Source organism: Heterodontus francisci, chromosome 33 (genome assembly GCF_036365525.1).
Source record: "Heterodontus francisci isolate sHetFra1 chromosome 33, sHetFra1.hap1, whole genome shotgun sequence".
NCBI classification, from domain to species: Eukaryota; Metazoa; Chordata; class Chondrichthyes; order Heterodontiformes; family Heterodontidae; genus Heterodontus; species Heterodontus francisci.
Window position 1 is genome coordinate 18,845,683 of NC_090403.1, and position 14,721 is coordinate 18,860,403.

Here is a 14,721-nt window from a genome sequence, read left to right on the forward strand (position 1 = left end):
TTGATTAGCATTGAAGCCCTTGTCTCTCATGTAAATTTCTTCACTGAGACTGCATTTTCATCCTGCGTGGATTTGCCAATGAAGGAGGGTTGGGCCAGGATTTCCACCTGTTATCCTGACTCTGAAGTAACACATATCCTATTTTCTGAGTTGGGCCTCATTTGGCAGTGCAGGGTGGGCTCCCGTCGTGATCTACACCACCAAGTAGGAGACTGGTGCTGCTCGAGAGAAAGGAGTGGGTAATGCTGCAGCACCTGAAGGGGGTCGGGGGAGGGTGGTTGAGGGGGGAAGGTGGTGGTTGGATTCACGGTTAAAGGGACAAAAACTGCCTGAAGACTTTTTCTATATTTAATAGGTGCCTCCACAAACAGGTAAACGTCTTGAAGAAAAGGAGAGATGTCCCACTACTCGGCCCTCTCCATCTAACAGTGGCAATTGTGGGATTTCATCCCTTCCCCAGGGCTACCATCAGCCCTCTCCTAGTTCAACTGCAGGAGAAACAGAAAAAATCAGCCGGGTTCTCTGTCCCACCATCATTTAAAAGCATTGAGGTGGACAAGGAGTGGGAGGCAGATATCCCTGTTGCATGAGAGGGAGGCAAATAACAGTGGTAGGGGTGGAGATGTTTGCTCACCCAAAGTTCCCCCCATTTTATGGCACTACACCATCCAATTTTGAGTGGTTATAGCAGAAAAAACATCCTGCTCATCATCTGCTTACATCTGCAGTATCTATGTCTTCCTGCATTTCATAAATCTGAATGTCAGTCCTCAAAACTTTTACCTGGAATAAAAACAAATTCACATCTATGAACATCTCCTCATTACTTAGAGAACCAGGTCCTGGATCCTCTTTTATTATTTTTCTCTTAACCTCCTCCAGTCAATAAATGTCCTTTTGAAAATGCCCAAAAGAAACGCACAAAATACTCCAAACATTATCTAACCAGTATAAGGTTAGAATAACAGGTTTTGGCACATATTCAGATAACCTGCCTATGAATCCTTTCATTTGAAGAGCATTATCAGTGATAGTTTCACATTTATTGTAATTTCCAGAGAAATATCACTAATCAGTCTAAATTCCTTTTCCATCTTTGCAAATGGCCAGCACCGTGACTCCTGACTTGGTTATTTTTGATTTATTTCTGTTATTTTAGTTACCTTTTGATTGGTTTGAGAGCTCCCTATAATTTTAAAGGTGTTGCCCTGAAGGGAAGGCACTTGTGCAGTCGGCCTTTACCTAATCCCACAGTACCACTATTTCCAATATACTTTTCCTAATATTTATCTACACCGAAATGTATCTGTTGCTTTTTTGCCTACATGTGTAAGAACCACTGCAACATTTTTATTCTGATGTTCTACGAAGGTTATCATCGTAAGTTGAATAATATCAGACTAAGCTGTGCACAATGGCAACTTGATCTCAAAATGAGAATGAAAAGCAAATGCTAGGATCTTTCAGAAAGCAATCTTTCAGGTATCTGTAAGCTAGGGCCACACCTCAAGACAATTGCTGCCATATAAAGGTGTGGGTAAATCTTGTGCTGATAAAGCTGAGTGATATTAGCGCTGGTAAATGAGACATTAGGGCGGCACAGTGGCGCAGTGGTTAGCACCGCAGCCTCACAGCCCCAGCGACCCGGGTTCAATTCTAGGTACTGCCTGTGTGGAGTTTGCAAGTTCTCCCTGTGTCTGCGTGGGTTTTCTCCGGGTGCTCTGGTTTCCTCCCACAAGCCAAAAGACTTGCAGGTTGGTAGGTAAATTGGCCATTATAAATTGCCACTAGTATAGGTAGGTGGTAGGGAAATATAGGGACAGGTGGGGATGTGGTAGGAATATGGGATTAGTGTAGGATTAGTATAAATGGGTGGTTGATGGTCGGCACAGACTCGGTGGGCCGAAGGGCCTGTTTCAGTGCTGTATCACTAAACTAAACTAAACATGGCCATCATCCCCTCCTTTTCCAAACATTTACATTACAAGAAATATAATTTTCCAGAGGTTGGTGCCTGAGGGGAATGTCCGGTGTAAAAGTTAAAAAAGGAAAAGTAATTGAAGATGCTGATTGATTCTCATAGAATCCTGGGGTGAAAAATTCAATCACGTGCCATTCTTCAATTATATGAATGAGGAAACCCACACATGCCACATAGGTGGTGATCTGTGGTGCTGTCTGTCCCTGGGGAATTGGCGTAAGCCAGCGTAGCGCCATTAAAAGTGGTGCTATGCGAATGAATTCTGTCTCTTAGAATCTTACAGCAAAGAATGAAGCTGTCAGTCCACCATGCCCATGCTGACTCTTTAAAAGAGCTATTGAATTATTCTCACTCCCTGCTCTTTCTCCATTGTCTCAAAAATTTTCCTGTTTCAAATATATAGAATCATAGAATGATACAGCACAAAGGAGGTCACTGAGCCCAATGGCTCGATTGTAGAGCTATCCAATTAATCCCATTTCCCTTAAATCCCATGGCTTTACCAGTAAGTCTATTGTATCATATTTTGTCAAATGCCTTTTGAATGTTCATACAAACATCATCAACCACACTACCCTCAACAGCCCTCTCTGTTACTTCACCAAAGAACTTGATCAAGTTAGTCAAATACCATTTTCCTTTAACAAATCTGTGTTGACTTTCATTTATTCGCCCATACTTTCCCAAATGCCAATTAATTTTGTCCCAGATTATTGTCTTTAAATGTTTCCCCACCACTGATGTTAGCCTGATCTGCCTATAGTTGCAGCGTTATAACATTTGTAATGCTCCAGATATTTGGCAACCAACCCCCCGCCCACCCTCCCAATATTCGAGGAGGATTGGAAGATCTTCTGCAATCTCCACTTCTCCAACCTTACTTCATTCAGTAGCCTAGGATGCCTCCCATCTGGACCGGCTGACTCTTCTACTTTGAGGAGTGCTAACATTTAAGTACATCCTCTTTATTTTGATTGGATTCACTATTGTTATTGTCTCCTCCTTTACTGCCACATTGGACATTGGAAGCATCCCCAGGCTGGAATTACAGACCCTGCAATGTCGGGGGTTTTGGCAGGGTGGGGGGGGGGGTGGGGGGCGGTAAAATGCTTCCAACAGAGGCCTGCCACAGGCCTCGACGCCGGGAAGGCCCGGTCTGATATTGCCCGTGGTGACGAGGCCTCGTGGCGGCAACCCCCACCGTTCAGCGACGGAAGGCAAATTTAAATAGACAAAGTAATGTTAATGACAGAGTTAATCACTTACTCGCTTCCACCGTCCGTCCTGGCACGATATTGCTGCCAATGGCCAGCACTACCGCACCTTCAGATGCGGTGCACTGGTGGGGAGGGGGGAGCAGGTAAGTATTTCAGTGCGGGTGGGGGAAGCAGTGTCAGAGTGATTTGATTGGTGTTGGGGATGGTTGGAAGGGGTAAAGATTAAAGTTTGTGAACTTTGGAGGGGGGAAGGTCAGATGCACCAGGAAAGTATTTTGCGGGGGAGTGGAGGGCAAGGAATAAATTGTATGGTTATTTGGGGGGTGGGGGGGGGTTTGTGGGAGAGGGGCTAGAAACATTTATTTAATTTCTTCAAATAGATTTTTCATCACTATCTCTCTAAAGATTTAAACTAAATAAGTGGGCTCAAAGCCCTTTAAGAATGACGTCGAAGGCTGTGCAATGACGCCTGATGCTATTGCCGGGGACGGATAGCCTGCCCCCTCCATGTCATTGGGGGTGTGGAGGGGTTGCAGTCCACCCTGGCCATTTAAATGAGCAGCCACAATATTGCGGCGGCTCCACAAAGTACGGCCCGCATGTGCGGGCTGCCATTGTTTACGGCTGCCGCTGATGTCTGCGCGGCAATGGAATATCCAGCCTCCCTTCTCTAGTGCAGACTGATACAAAGTATTCATTCCGTCATACTCTCTGCTTTGACAAGAAGATCTCCTTTCTGATTCCTAATTGTTTCCACCCGTCCTTTGATTACCCTTTTACTATTTATTTATAAAAGACTTTTGCGTTCCCTTTTATGTCGGCCACTAATCTATTCCCATACTGCTTCTTTGCCTCTCTTATTCCCTTTTTTAGTTCTCATCTGTCCTTTCTATATTCAGCTTAATTCTCTACTGTATTATCAGCCTTACAATGGCCATGAGCCTCCTTTTCTGTCTCATTTTAATCTCTAGGTGTTAGAAATTGGTCTTGGATGATAATGGATCAGCTGCCTGTTGTACTCAGCACCTGATATTTAATTTCATTGACTACAATGGAACTGAATGTCAGAGGCTGTGTATGATGCTTGGCCGATCCAATAACAACCACTTTGCGCCACCGCCCAAGATGAATTTCTACTCCTATGTCTTTAGACATCCAGGGTCCTCTAGCTTCAGATGTTCTTTCTTTTCCTTTCATAGAAATGTATCTACTCTGTACCCAAACCATTTCCTTTCTGGAGACTTCCCATTGTCCAATTACTGTTTTGCCTATCAATGTTTGATTCTAATCTACCTGGGCCAGGCCCCTTTTCAACTCACTGTTGTTATCCCTCCTTCAGCAAATACTTTTACACTTGATTTGTACCTTGTCCTTTTCCATAACTATTCTAAACCTGGTGCTATTAGGATCACTGTTCCACAAATGCTCTCCCACTGAAATATACTCCATTTCACTCACGACACCTACTTTCCTTTTGCCTATTATTTTAAATTTCTGTCCTTTGGTTATCGACCTTCCTGCTAGTGGAAACAATTTCTCTCTCTCAAAGCCTTTCATGCTTTTGAATACTTCTCTTAAATTTCCCTTTAACTTTGTCTGCTCTAAGAAGAACAATCCCACCTTCTCTAGTCTGTTCACATAAGTGAAGATTCTCATCCCTGTACAATTGCAGTAAATCTTCTCTGCATTCACTTCAAGACCTTAACATATTTCCTATGTGGTACCCAGAATTCGATACAATACTCCAACTGAAGCCTAGCTAGTGATTTATCACTGGTTGGAGTCATATCTAGCACAAAGGAAGATGGTTATGGTTGTTGGAGGCCAATCATCTCAGTCCCAGGAGGTCCTCAGGGTAGTGTCCTAGGCCCAACCATCTTCAGCTGCTTCATCAATGACCTTCCCTCCATGATAAAGTTAGAAATAGGGACCTTTGCTAATGATTGCACAATGCTCAGTACCAGTCACGATTCCTCAGACACTGAAGCAGTCAATGCCCATATGCAGCAAGACCTAGAAAACATTCAGACTTGGGCAAGTAACATTCATGCCACGCAAATGCAAGGAAGTGACCATCTGCAACAAGAGAGAATCTAACCATCTCTGCATTACCATTGCTGAATCCCCCACCATCAACATCCTGGGGGCTACCATTGATAGGGTGGCCATTCATCCTGTTTTGTACCAGACAGTCCAGCTTTCAGAGCATTTGGCCTCATTCCAGTATCAGATGCCTTTAGTCCATTATTTTGAAGTTTGCGATGCTGCTGTCCAGCCTCAGGGAAATGTCCGTTCATTCACGGGCACTGGGCGAGATGATTTAAAATGAATAATATTGAAATCATCAAATTAGTGGCTGGCCGGTTCCAAATGGACACTCTACCAGACTCATTGGTTAAATGTCGGTCATGAAATCATTTCCAGGTTGGTGAGTGCCTGCGAGTAAAAGGTCCTATTGGACCTTTCCTGTATCCTTATGATGCCACCCGCTATGTGCGTGATGTTGTCCAGCCAGGAACGGACAAAAGTATAAATACTAGTGGTACCTATGGTGAGTACATTGGTTTTAAATTATTGATATTGTTATTAGTTATTATATTATATATATTAGTTATTATATTACATGTATTATTAGTACAGTTATTATTGATAATTATTACTTAAACAACAAAATGATTCAGTACGCAAAAATTCAATTGCACCAGTGCTCTGTGCTCATGTTAACTAATCTTGGCAGGCTTAAGCTCGTATCCATTTTTGAGTGTCAGCATGTGCGGGTGTTGGCAGGACAGGGGGTGAGTTCTGTGTCTGGTATTCCTGGTCTCTGCCAATGGAATCCTCACCATTGACCAGAAACTTAACTGGAGCAGCTGTATAATTACTGTGGCTACAAGAGCAGCTCAGAGACTGGGAATTCTGGGGTGAGTAACTCACCTTCTGTCTCCCCAATTCCTATCCACCATCTACAAGGCACAAGTAAGGAGTGTGATAGAATACTCTCCACTTGCCTGGATGGGTGCAACTCCAACAACACTCAAGAAGTTCAACACCATCCAAGACAAAGCAGCCCGGTAGTAACAGGGAACATCTGGGTGGGCAGAAAACTGTCAAGCTTTCTGGTTGTCAGTCAGTGTGTGTGTGTGTGATACCTTTTGGAAGGAGACAAAAGTCAAGTTTGCTGCAGAAGGAGGAGAGAATTCCAAGGAAGAACAGAAGACCACAACCCAAGTCGTTTTCTCGCAATTCCCTAAAAGACTCTGTGAAGCTTAGTGTGTCAGTTTATCTTGTTTCCTGTATTTCAAGAAGGACTGCTAAATTACTTTTCAATGCTGCCTGAAGACAGCTAATTTTGGAAGATTCTAAAGATTCTGCCTACGTGTGCTTGGAGATTAGACTGTGTGCTAGTTTGGTATAGCGTGTCTCATCTGCTATTTTTCCAGGGGTGGGCAAGTGATCTGCCATGTGTTTTTTGTCTGTAATAGAGCTCTGATCTAAAAATCATTTTTAAAAATTCTTTCATTTAACTGGTGTATATGTGTGCGTGTGTGTGTGTGTGTGTGTGAGTGTGATGGGATTACGGTAAAGGGGAATTTTTAAATTGAATGTTGGATTTAAAAATAAATTGATCTATGTGATATTGTTTTACTTCATTACTAGTTAAGGCTTGTTCTATAATAAACTGTTAATTTTGTTGTTGTGCTAAGAAACCTGGTGAGTGTGTTCTATTCCGGGAAAATTAGTGTATCTGATTGTGTCAGTAAGTGGGAAAATTTGAAGAATATGTTGTGACCTGTGGAGAAGTGGGACTGAATTAACAGTGCACCCCTCCCTCCTCGGTTGTAACATCCCATATATAAATTTAGTCCTATATATAAATAAAACAAGTCTAATATTTTGTCAGACTACATAGACTATCTGAAACCATGTTTCTGGTACATTTTGGTTCCCTAAAATAGCTACCTGGGCATGAAGACAAACAAATCTGAATAAAACCTGATTATCACAACCTAGTACGACTAACAACAGAGGGATGGTATGATTAGATGGTTCATTTACCTGAGTGAGCCACCCTTGCCAATCGAGGATCAAATCCAACACTCAGTATCTTCTCTGTCCTGGCCATAAAAAAATTCACCACACCACTTGTTATCACACAGTTTGGAAATCCATCCAATGCATGAAAACTCCCCGCCTTGGAAATCAAGCAGTCGCCATCATCATCAGTGCCTTTTTCATACCAAAGCTTAAACTGGAATCGATTACCATTCACTGAGGCACCAACCTATGGAAAATTACATTTCTTGTTATTTGAGAAATGGTACGTTGCCTCTTTTTTATATGATTTATTTTATCTATAAACAGTGGGATCTATGTTTTCTTCTCCTGGGATAAGTTTAAAGAAGCAGACACGAGTCAAGTAGTGAATAAATTTTTGGAAAACCTATTTTAACTTCAGCTAATATTTATCTTTCAGACCTTTTATGATGAAGCATGATACTTACCCTAGTACTGTCAGTGTTCAGTGTTAGCTTACTGCTGCATTTCCTACAACAGGGACTACAATTTAAAAATACTTAATCAGTTGGCGAATCACATTGGGACCTCCTGAATCATGAATAATATGTTTTCTTTTTTTCTGTTTACATTTTCCTTCCCTATTGCAGCTAATGACAAACACTCTGGGCTGAATTTTCCCCACGGAGGCAGGATACAGGAGCTGGGTTGTTTTCGGGTCTCGAACCTGCCACTAGTGGGAAACTGATTAAAGTCATGATTTTCACATGGGTGGGCCCTTAGTTGATATGGAGATGGGTTCCCTGTCCAATTGGAGTCAGTGGGGGTCGGAATGGAAATGGTTCAGATGAAGTGGGACTGATTTAGACGCCCCATTGCAGCCATCACTGAGGTTACTGGGTGTCCGAATGGAGAGGTCTGCTGATTGTGTCAAAGTCTTCCACTGCACCAGAGGGAAGTGAGATGTCACAGGACAGCCAGAGGCCATGCACCTGGCGCAGGGCTGAGCTCACTTCATTGATGTCAACCTGTTGAAGGCCATGAGGGAGAGGAAGCAGATCCTTTTCCCAGAGGGTGGCAGGAAGAGGCTACCAGCCGAAACTAAAGAGGCCTGGGTGCAGATAGGTTCCACTGTCTGCAGCAGAAGTGTGATTAGAAGAGCCTGGATTCAGTGCCGCAAAAGATTCAATGACCCCCAACCCTCTGGACAGATCTTAGGGCTTGCATCCTCCAGCAGGCACACCACCTAAAGAGCCTCAGAGTGCATGCTGCTCCTGAAAATTGGAGGAGTGTGCACCCAGAGCACTTACTGACCCCCTCAGAATGGTTCACAGCCATAGATTTGCTGAGGACCTGTCACCACTGAGACATCCAGCTCCTAATGGATAGGGGAAGGTGACCATTGGCCACAGAGGACAACAGTGTGAGGGAGAGGGGCCAAATGGGAGGAGGGGGTGCCGCTCTTCTACTGCATCACCCCAGTGGAGCAGGCACGATGGAGATCACCAGGATAGTGGAAGAGGAGGCAGTCGGACCTGGGGAAATGCAAGCTCATCGTGCAGCAGGTGATTACAGAGATTAAGGTGGTCATTAAGTTGGTGCAGTGCACTCCATCACTCAAGGTCTGAGCAACATCAGGCAGCCTCAGTTCGAATGGTTGGAGTCAAAAACAACCAGCATTTGAGATGTTAAAGGCCAGTTTCATAAAAGAACCAGTTCTGTCAGCCCCATATTTTAATAAACCACTCAAGGTGGTTATCAACACCAGTGATGTAGGGGCAAGAGCAGCATTGCTCCTAGATAATGATGCTGGTATGGAATGGCCCACTAACTACTTCTATAGAAAGTTCAATAAACATCAAAGTAGTCAGCCATCGAAAAAGAAGTTTTAACTCTTGTACTGGCCTTACAACAGTTTGAGATATATGTAACCAAGGGCTGGATTTTATAAGCCCTTGGTTACATATACCACAAACTGATTGGCGGAAAGATTCAAAAATGGCGGCCTGATCTCAAACGTGGTGACTCATTTAAAAAGCCAGGACAGGCCGTCCACCCCCAACCCCCAATCGCATGGAGGAAGATAGATGGAATAAAATTAAATTAATGCATTTATTTTGCCCCTTTCCCACCCCCCAATAACAGTTACATCAATTATTTGCCCTTCCCCCCCCAAAACACTTACCTTTACCATCTGACCTTGCCCCCACAAACAGCACAAGGTTTAAACTACAACCCTTCCCAACATCCCCTGCACCCATGACGTTAACTTGACTCCGTCCACACACCACCCCCCGGCACTGAGAAACTTACCTCCTCCTCCCCTCCCCACCAGCGTTGTGCCTCGTTTCCCTTAACGGGGATCCGAAGGCACAAGAGTGCCGGCCAGCAGGCCAAAGATCAAGGCAGGCCATCAAGAGGTGGCGTAATATATTTAAATCAATTAATTTAATTGATTTGAATATTAAAATTGTGGTCCCATTGCCCAGGCCGCCACAGTACTTCGCTGCAGCTGAGACGATCGAGCCGTCAAGGTCCGATGCAGGCCCCACCTGGGGCCATCATCAGGCCCCCTACTGCCACAGATCTCAGTGCCGAAGGCTCCTTAAAATCCAGCCCAATAGTCAGAGAGAAATATTGGTTTATACAGATCACAACTCACTCGTGTTTTTGGAAAAGTTCAGAACAAAGAACCTCAGTCTGTTTGCTGGAGTTTAATGTTACAGCCATTTACACTAAAAATTGTACATGTTGCAGGGAAAAGCATTGTAATTACTGATGCTCTGTCCAGGGTTTAAGAAAGGGTGCAAGAGTGAAAGAAAGCTCTGAAATGTGAAAATTTTACCATGTCTAAATCTTATTAATCCTAATTTATTATTGGCTAAGCCTTATAACTGCGTAATATGATATGCACAATTGTAACATATGAAAATATTACCAGTACAGTATTTGACAAGTTATTTGTAAAAAATGTTTATGATATGAAGAACGTATTGTATTTTTGATCTGTTTTAAAGAAAATTGGACTACGGTAAGACTTTCTTTTTTCCAAGGCAGGAAGTGTGCTGGTGTCTTTGTGTGTAGACTGAGTTCTATGCAGCTTGTATTTTCTTTTGAGATAATCCCTGATTTGAAATTGAAACTAAAGACTTCCAGGTTCTGGGAAGTCAAACCCAGGTTAGACAAACAAACAATCCTGTGACTGGATGGTAATGGGCAAAGCCGAGGTTGCTCGAGAGGTGACAAAACCAAAAATGTTAAAGGGAAGATTGCATCACTCACTATCAACAGGACCTCATTACTTCCGTTTCTGTGTACTGGAGGACAGAAATTAAGAAACTACCTGAGGAAAATCCTGATTTTGTAGTACTGTGGGACTATTCAATGCCACTTTGCTGATCATACTGTTCAGAGGATCCATGAGGACCAACTTTGATGCATCTGCTAATTAACGTGCAACCCTTAAGATATATATATCGACAGCAATTTAACTGTTAGTTCATGTTTAACTTAGGTTGGTTTTGGTTTGAGTGTTAAAGTAAAATTTATAAAAGTGAAATCTTGTTCATTTGGTTTTTGTTTTTTGGATTTTGGTTTCCCAAATTGGGGTCAGTACTTGATTCTTTTGGTTTGTTGATGGTCTCCACGGGGATCATAACAACTGTCTCTGTTTATTGTTTTTCACTTTTTGCACTATATAAATGATGACAGAATCACAGAATTGTTACGGCGCAGAAGGAGGCCATTTGGCCCATCGTATCAGCACTGGATTTCTAAATGAGCAATTCACCTAGTGACATTCCCCCCTCCTTCTTCCTGTAACCCTGCACATTTTTCCTTTTCATATAACAGTCGAATTCCCTTTTGAATGCTTCAATTGAACCTACCGCCACCACACTCTCAGGCAGTGCATTCCAGACCTTAACCACTCGCTGCGAGAATAAGTTTTTCCTCATGTCACTTTTGGCTTCTTTTGCCAATTACTTTAAGTCTGTGCCCTCTTGTTCTCAATCCTTTCATGAGTGGGAACAGTTTCTCCCTATCTATTCTGTCCAGCACCCTCATGATTTTGAATACTTCTATCAAATCACCTCTCAGCATTCTTTTCTCTAAGGATAAAATTCCCAACTTCTCCAATCTATCTTCATAACTGAAATTCCTCATCCCTGGAACCATTCTCGTGAACCTTTTCTGTACTCTCTCCAATGCCTTCACATCTTTCCTAAAGTCTGATGCCCAGAACTGGATACAATACTCCAGTCGAGGCCAAATTAGTATCTTATACAAGTTCAACATAACCTCCTTGCTCTTGTACTCTATGCCCCTATTAATAAAGCCCAGGATACTGTATTTTATTAACTGTTCTCTCAACCTGTCCTGCCACCTTCAATGACTTATGCACATATACACCCAGGTCTTTCTGCTCGTGAACCCCCTTTAGAATTGTGCCCTTTATTCTATATTGTCACTCAATGTTCTTCCTACCAAAATGAATCACCTCACATTTATCTGCATTGAACTCCATCTGCTACCTGTTTACCCATTCCACCAACTTGTCTATGCCCTTTTGAAATTCTACACTATCCTTGTCGCAGTTCACAATGCTTCCAAGTTTTGTATCATCCACAAAGTTTGTATTTGTATCCTGTACGCTAAGGTCCAGGTCATTAATAAATATCAGGAAGAGCAAGGTTCCCAACATTGACCCCTGTGGAACTCCATTACAAATGGGCGGCACAGTGGCGCAGTGGTTAGCACCGCAGCCTCACAGCTCCAGTGACCCGGGTTCAATTCTGGGTACTGCCTGTGTGGAGTTTGCAAGTTCTCCCTGTGTTTGCGTGGGTTTCCTCCGGGTGCTCCGGTTTCCTCCCACATGCCAAAGACTTGCAGGTTGATAGGTAAATTGGCCATTAGCAATTGCCCCTAGTATAGGTAGGTGGTAGGGAAATATAGGGACAGGTGGGGATGTGGTAGGAATATGGAATTAGTGTAGGATTAGTATAAATGGGTGGTTGATGGTCGGCACAGACTCGATGGGCCGAAGGGCCTGTTTCAGTGCTGTATCTCTAAACTAAACTAAAAACTAAACTAAATCTTCCTCCAACCCAAAAATCATCCATGGTGTGATGTGGTGGTTCCCACTATTCAACTCTCCACCTGACCACAGCGAGTGTAATTGTGTTACAGTTTATCCTCTTTGTGTTTTATTTTTCAAATAAACAGACAGCAACAGGTTTTCTTGTAGGTTTTAAAGCACAGAAAGTCAATTGTTTATTGATCAATACACCTTATCCCAAAATTGTCACAATCGCATCCACTCAAGCATTCGCTCACACACCCACACAGACACAAGAAGAGACAGATAGAGAAGGAAAAAAGAAAAGTGACCTTTAGTGAGGGGGAGGGGGGGGGGGGGGGCGGAAATGCTCCGATAAACCTGTTGAATTCTCTTGAAGATCAAGTTCTTGATGGATGCAGGCCTGAGATGATTGTCGATTTCTTTCTTGATCGAAGGTTCCGTTGAAGATGGTGGGTTACTTCTAGCTCTCACTGCTGTGTAATGTAGATGTAGGGTTCTACAGCAGGGTCTGTGCTTTCCGAATTGGCTGGAACACAAGCTGTTAGGATGTTGCTTTTTTCTCTCCCTCTCTCTTTTTTTAAGATAAAGCTGTTAGCTCTCACCTCCTGCTAGGAGATTCTCTGGTCTCTTCCCCATCATGATCGCACAATGATCCAGGATGTGACTATTTTACACCTTCTTTGTTTCAGAAAAAGACATTCAATTCTGGAATGTTTTAGGAGAGGTGTAGGATGGGTTCAATTGACATCTCTTAGCTTTGAAGATTAGTCCTTTGTCTTTGTCAGACAGTTTGAATACACAAAAGGCCAATCCTTTTTTTTTCAGTGGCCATTTTGGACCATTGTTCACTTTTCTTTAAAATAAAGGTTCATTTTTAAAAAACAAATTCACTTTTTCCGAACTCTTCAGAGTTAGTCCATGATTGTTGTATCATTGCACTTCAGGTGTGCGTGACAATCACTACTCTCTGTTTCCTGTCACTCAGCCAATTTCGTATCCATGTTGCTACAGTCCCTTTTATTCCATGAGCTATAACTTTGCTCACAAGTCTGTTGTGTGACATTGTATCAAACGCCTTTTGGAAGTCCACATCAACAGCATTACCCTCATCTACCCTGTCTGTTATCTCTTTAAAAAAACTCCAAAATGTTAGTTAAACATGATTTTCCTTTGACAAATCTGTGCTGGCTTTTCTTAATTAACCCGCATTTGTCCATTGACACTTTAAAGCCACACATCTGGGATTCCTTTATTGCTGTGTGACAGGAAAAGTGCTATCAGAAAGAGATAAAAGGAAATCCATTGTGAGGGCAAAGCCTCTGGGCAGATGTGCTTCCTTCATTGTTGGTAGGTAATTAGATGTTTCAGGCTGCGTCTTCCCTGGATGTGCTAGCACAGGTATCTCAGACCCATTTCCATGCCATACTCCTCAACATGGCTCAGAGATACTCAGTTGAAATGTTCTTGAATCAGAAGATCCCTGACATTCAAAACATCCTCACGAGCCCTTCATGCCCCGAGCTGTGCCCGCTCACCTCTTTGTGCAGCCAGGGCACCTCTCTGTTCAATGTCATCTCCCTCCGCCTCCACTTCCTCCTCCTCTCCCACCTCCTGCTCCTGTTCTTCTCCTGATGAGCTGTCTCCTTCCAGGGCCTCATCATCCTCAAGGTCCACACCACTCTGGAGAGCCATGTTATGGAGAACACAGCAGACCACCACAATGACAGAGACCTTCACAGGAGGGTACCGCAGGGCGCCACTCGACTGGTCCCAGTAGAGGGGTGAGTAACCATCTCTTCAAGGGATATCCTTGTCCCCTAGGATCAATTCATGTACTTTGGGGGTTGGAGTGAAGAACTGAAGAATGTGGACTGCTGGAGGATGAAGGAGTCATGGCAGCTGCCAGGGAAGTAAATGCACACAAGGAGGAAGCTCGCGCTGTTGCCGCAGCCCTTCAAACACTGAGAGAATGGAAGCGCTTTCTGTTGATGAATCTGATTGGGCGGTCTTAATAATCACATGGGTGCAATCAATAATGCCCTGCACCTGGGGGAATCTAGCTAGGGTGCTGAAATCCACTATCCTCTGTGCCTCCGAGGTCATGTCTGTCATGAAATAAATGTACTGTCCAGCTCTGGCAAAGAGGTCATCAGTGCCCTGCAAGATGCAGAGGTGTGCTGCTGTTTGCAAGATGTCACTAAGGTCTGCAGCTGATACTTGGAAGGAGCCAGAAGCAAATAATTTCACCTCCACAGTGTCTTTGATGGCCACTGGCAGCGCATGGTGCCCCGTGCTTCGAGGTGCACGGTCTTTGGCGATGAGGTCACAGATGCCTGTGACTAGCTGACTGGATAGTCGCAGTCTCCTGCGGCACTGGGTCTCAGTCATCTCCAGGTAGATCTGTCTTTGGCAGTAGGTCCTGCGTTGAG

At 43.6% G+C, this 14,721-nt stretch overlaps 1 protein-coding gene across 1 annotated transcript in view; it reads right to left on the bottom strand.

Annotated features, from left to right (window-relative positions):
* Positions 1-14,721, bottom strand: part of LOC137347890 (beta-1,4 N-acetylgalactosaminyltransferase 2-like) — a 102,703-nt gene that overhangs the window by 12,758 nt on the left and 75,224 nt on the right. Inside the window, exon 9 of the mRNA XM_068012935.1 lies at positions 7,255-7,480. Within this exon, the coding sequence (XP_067869036.1) occupies positions 7,255-7,480 (226 nt within the window). The remainder of the gene's footprint in view (positions 1-7,254; positions 7,481-14,721) is intronic.